Source organism: Charadrius vociferus, unplaced genomic scaffold (assembly GCF_000708025.1).
Source record: "Charadrius vociferus isolate BGI_N301 unplaced genomic scaffold, ASM70802v2 scaffold784, whole genome shotgun sequence".
NCBI classification, from domain to species: domain Eukaryota; kingdom Metazoa; phylum Chordata; class Aves; order Charadriiformes; family Charadriidae; genus Charadrius; species Charadrius vociferus.
The window spans coordinates 327-677 of NW_009648161.1; the positions used below are offsets into that span (position 1 = coordinate 327).

Here is a 351-nt window from a genome sequence, read left to right on the forward strand (position 1 = left end):
TGCCGGGTGTCCTCCGGGGAGGTGCCGGGGATGGGTGCCGTCAGGTCCAGACGCAGGAACTCCTTCAGCAGCTGCCGGGAGCCCCTGGCGTCAGCGCCGGGCATGGGATGTGGTGGCATGGGGTAGCATGGCATGGCATGGGGTGGCATGACATGGCATGAAATGACAGGGTGGCATAGCACGGTATGGCATAGGGTGGTATGACATGGCATGAGGTAGCATGGCGCGGGGTGGCATTGAGTAGCATGACATGGCATGACATGGGGTGGCAAGATATGGGGTGGCATGGCATGGCAGCTCTGCCATGCCCAGCCTACCTTGTCCACCTCATCCTGGGTGCACTCCACCACC

General features: G+C 62.4%; 1 protein-coding gene across 1 annotated transcript in view; it reads right to left on the reverse strand.

The window, feature by feature from the left end:
- Nucleotides 1-351, reverse strand: part of PLEKHG5 (pleckstrin homology domain containing, family G (with RhoGef domain) member 5) — a gene marked incomplete at its 3' end in the record, with an annotated part of 19,190 nt that overhangs the window by 276 nt on the left and 18,563 nt on the right. The window contains exons 10-11 of the mRNA XM_009884077.1: nt 318-350; nt 3-71 (exon numbers count right to left, since the gene is read on the reverse strand). Coding sequence (XP_009882379.1) covers nt 3-71; nt 318-350 — 102 coding nt within the window. The remainder of the gene's footprint in view (nt 1-2; nt 72-317; nt 351) is intronic.